Raw genomic sequence first — 3,997 nt, 5'->3', positions numbered from 1 at the left:
CACAAGGGACTCCAGTTCATGGACAGCTGGGGGGCTGGGGGGTGCCAGGCGGGCTCTGGAGTACAGTGCAGGGTTCCCAGCAGTGGCCGAGGAGGACAGCCCAGGGAGGGCTTCTCTGGAAGGGAAGATGGGAAACAGACAGTGTGGTCAAAGAGAGGGGCAGGGGTGGGATTGGGATTAGTCCAGCCTATGTCCCTGGGCAGGTTCCTACCCATCTTTGAGACTTAATTTCACCGTGTGTGCAATGGATAAGAAATTCTGTGACTGTTCACAACAGCTGTGACACTGTACTGAGGTCCTTCCTCCCGGGGCTCTAGGCATCTGGAGATTTGGGGGCCCTCTTTGCAAGACGCTAGCAGCTACCAAGGAAGTCCATGAGGTCGAAAAGAGTTAGACACGACTGAGTGAACAACCACCACCAAGGAAGCAGGAGAGAGGCAGCTATGCTACGCCAGCCCTTACTGAGGGGATACGCTGGGGGCTTCCCTAAACCCATTCCGCTTCCCATTCTCACGAGGACCTCACCCCAACCCATTCATCCCAGACAACTTTAATGGGGCCCCCAGGAGGGGCTAGAGCAAGTCACAGCCACTTTCCCTGCTCTCTCTTCTCTGCAGAGGAAGTTGCTCCTCTCTGTGGTCAGACTGGTCCTTCTACCTACCTGTGGGGGCTGCGGCGCAGGCCAGCACACATGCAGGCCAGGAGGCAGAGGAGGCCCAGGCAGACGCCCACGATGATGCCTGTGACTGAGTGCACATCCAAAGAGTCTGGCAGGGGAGAGGGAGGGAATAGAACAGATCAAGGACAGGAGAAAACCCGAGGTTCATAGACCAGGACATCCTGGGGCTTCCTCTGGAGGCCACTGGCCTGAGTCTCTTCCTTTGGACGTGTGAAATCTCTGATGCAAGGATCAGAGGGCCCCACAGACTCACAGGGACCACCACTACCTCTCTCTCCAACTGTCAGCCCCATTGGACATCCGGAAGCTGGAGCTCCTCCCCATCAACCCGGCCTTTCAGTGAAACATGCCTCTTGCCTGCCTAACAGGGCTGGTTTCGCAGGTGTGTAACACGTGCAGTGGCACGTGGCCCATGCTTAGAAGGGCTCTGCGCTTGGCTTAATGCTCTGCTGTCACCACCCTGAAATTCTTGCTCATTTTTCTTTTTAATGTATTTCCTTGGCTATGCTAGGTCTTAGTTGTGGCACACAGGGTATTTTTTTCTTCTGTGGCTGCTGTGCAGCATTTGGGATCTTAGTTCCCTGACCAGGGATTGAACCCATGCCCCCTCCAGCGGGAGTGTCGAATCTTAACCACTAGACTGCCAGGGAAGTCTGTCTTCTTCATTTTTTAATAAGGGGTCCCACATTTTCCTTTCACACTGAGCCCTGCAAATTACGGTGTAGACAGTCTCATGGCCTAAGACCTCCACTGTATAAAGCTCATCACCTCTTCAAGCCAGTTCTCCAGTGAAAGTGAGTTCCCAAAGAAACCAAGCCAGTTTCCCACAAATCTGACCTTTCGACTGAATTACCACTGAACCGCACCCATTTCCCCTTCAAATGTGTCCTCTCCACACCTGGCTTCCCTGGTGGCTCAGATGGTAAAGAATCTGCCTGCAATGCAGAAGTACTGGGTTCGATCCCTGGGTCGAGAAGATCCCCTGGAGAAGGGAATGGCTAGCCACTCCAGTACTCTTGCCTGGAGGATTCCATGGACAGAGGAGCCTACAGTCCATGACGTCACAAAAAGTCAGACGTGACTGAGCCACTAACGCTTTCACACCAAATAGAGAGGGCAGCTGTCCAACAACATGTGCCTGAATGCAAGCCCTTGGAGGACATGACTTCAAGATTAGAAGTCAGCTCTGGGGACCTTTGGAGAGCTTGGGCTGCCCCAGGATGGAGCCCACCCCTTCCTCCCTTTCCACCTCTTACCTGAGAGCTTCTCCTGGAGAGTAATCACATCCTGCAGGCCAGAGAAGGGCCCAGGCCCCACCTCTGTGCGTGCACCCATCTTGAAGAAGTACCTAGTGTCGCTCTCGAGGCCGTGGACCTCAGCACTGAAGATGTTTCCTGGGGGGCGGGGGAGCCAGGGAGAGCAGGGTTGGTGACCCGGGTAGGGGTGGCCTGCAGGGCTGGGCTGGGAAGTGGCCCTGGGAGGACCTGCTGCTCCCACCCAGGTAGCAGCTTCTGCCTGCTCCTCCTAGAACAAACCTCCGTGGCCATCTCAGTACTAACCCAGCCACTGGGGAGGCTGGAAAGGGGTGGGGGGAAACCCCAGAGGTCCTGGGGTGCGGGCACTCACCCTCTGTGGTGAGCAGGGTCCACTGGTGCTCGGGCTGGGTGTGGTTGTTGCTGTAGAGAATCAGATACTCCACAATCTCCCCGTTGGGCTCCGTCGGGGGGCACCAGTGCAGCCGGACGGTGGAAGGTGTCAGGGGGCTCAGGCGCAGGTCAGATGGGGGTGTCGAGGGCCCTGGGTGTCAGGGGAGGAGATGGGAGAGGCAGGGGCACTGAGAGCCCCAGCCATGGGCACAGCTGGGAGCCAGGGCATGAAGGCATGGCCTCCTTGCTTCCGCCTTTACTGGAACAAACCACAAACCACGAAGCAAAATGAGGTCGGGTCTCTCACTGGGGAATTTCTGGAAAACAGTTAGGGAGGGGTCTTTGCCACCATTCTGCCCCTCTTAGAAACTCTGTTCCACTCTTTGGAGCAGAGCTCTTCAAATGTCCACACTCAAATACTTTCAAGGGCTGAAGATGGTGTCTGGTCCTCAGGGGACCTGGGGGCAGAGCTCAAAAGTTTTTGGAAGGCTCACATTTCATTTAAACTCATCTCTTCTGTGGTAACATTTAATATCTAAGTAATGTTTAAAATGATTTATTATTTAAAGTTCCTAACTCCCCTCACCACCGCAAATCTTCAAGTAAAATTGTTTGACGTCCTGTATAGCCTCCGTGTACGCCTGCCTGGGCCCAGGACCTTAGAGTCACAGGAATCCTCATGTGTGAAGTACCACCTTGAAAGGCTTTGTGTTTTGTTTTCAGAGAGGCTGATGGGGGCGCGGGAGTGGGGCAGGAGTAAATGAGGAAGGGAGGGGAGAAAAGAGGGACAAAAGGTGACTAATGAGTTGGGAAACAACAGAAATTTGGGGGCTCAGGTTTTCAAGGCCCAACAGAGGGTGAGATGGGGACCCAGGGCTGTGAGGCTTAAAAAAGCCACAGCACAATGGGCTGTCAGAACCCTCAATGGCCCTGGGTGACTCCCCACTTCTCAGGCTCTACTCTCTCCATCTGTGAAAGGAGAAAATATTCCCCTCTCTGTAATCAGGTCAATTGAGCTGGGGATTCCGTGTCATAGTCTCCCCTGAGAAAACACTGAGCCTCCCTCCATTCCACGTGCAAGACCATGGTAAGTGGAGCTCTTGGGCTTCCCTGGTGGCTCAGGCAGTAAAGAAACTGCCTGCAGTGCAGGAGATCCAGGCCCGATCTCTGGATCGGGAAGATCCCTTGGAGAAGGAATGGCAACTCATTGCAATATTCTTGTCTGGAGAATTCCATGGCCAGGCTCCTCGGTCCGCGAGGAACAAAGAGTTGGACATGGCTGAGCGACTAACAACACCACTTGAGCTGAGGTCATGGGTGTGTGAGAAACGATTTGTAAGCATTTTTTAAAAAGTGCATTCATGAGGGTGGATGGCCTCCCCACCCTACCCTACATACGTCTTCTTATCTCAGATCAGGAACAAAGGTCTGCTGGTAGAAAGGGGAACTGTGTCAGCAGAACCTAAGAGGCTGCTGTGAGGACAAAGAGCCACTTGTCTCCAGATGCGTTTCCAGAGGGTTCCAGAGTCACAGACTTGCAGAGCTCATGGTCCCAACTTCCCTTTTTACAGATGAGGACACAGAAGCCCTGCTGGGGAAGGGGTCTGCCTAGGTCTCCCTGTGTGTCAGGGGCAGGCTGGGGACCCAAATGCAGAGTCCAGGATGCCTGCCT

The 3,997-nt window shown here is 54.3% G+C and overlaps 1 protein-coding gene across 1 annotated transcript in view; it reads right to left on the bottom strand.

Moving 5' to 3' along the window:
* Positions 1-3,997, bottom strand: part of IGDCC4 (immunoglobulin superfamily, DCC subclass, member 4) — a 29,475-nt gene that overhangs the window by 4,662 nt on the left and 20,816 nt on the right. Inside the window, exons 14-17 of the mRNA XM_010834603.1 lie at positions 2,306-2,476; positions 1,936-2,073; positions 662-767; positions 2-115 (exon numbers count right to left, since the gene is read on the bottom strand). Of these exons, the coding sequence (XP_010832905.1) occupies positions 2-115; positions 662-767; positions 1,936-2,073; positions 2,306-2,476 (529 nt within the window). The remainder of the gene's footprint in view (position 1; positions 116-661; positions 768-1,935; positions 2,074-2,305; positions 2,477-3,997) is intronic.

This window comes from Bison bison, unplaced genomic scaffold, assembly GCF_000754665.1.
Source record: "Bison bison bison isolate TAMUID 2011002044 unplaced genomic scaffold, Bison_UMD1.0 scf7180017864034, whole genome shotgun sequence".
In the NCBI taxonomy this organism is placed as follows: domain Eukaryota; kingdom Metazoa; phylum Chordata; class Mammalia; order Artiodactyla; family Bovidae; genus Bison; species Bison bison.
Note: the sequence above shows the minus strand (reverse complement) of the source record. Positions and strands in the feature narration are given on the sequence as shown.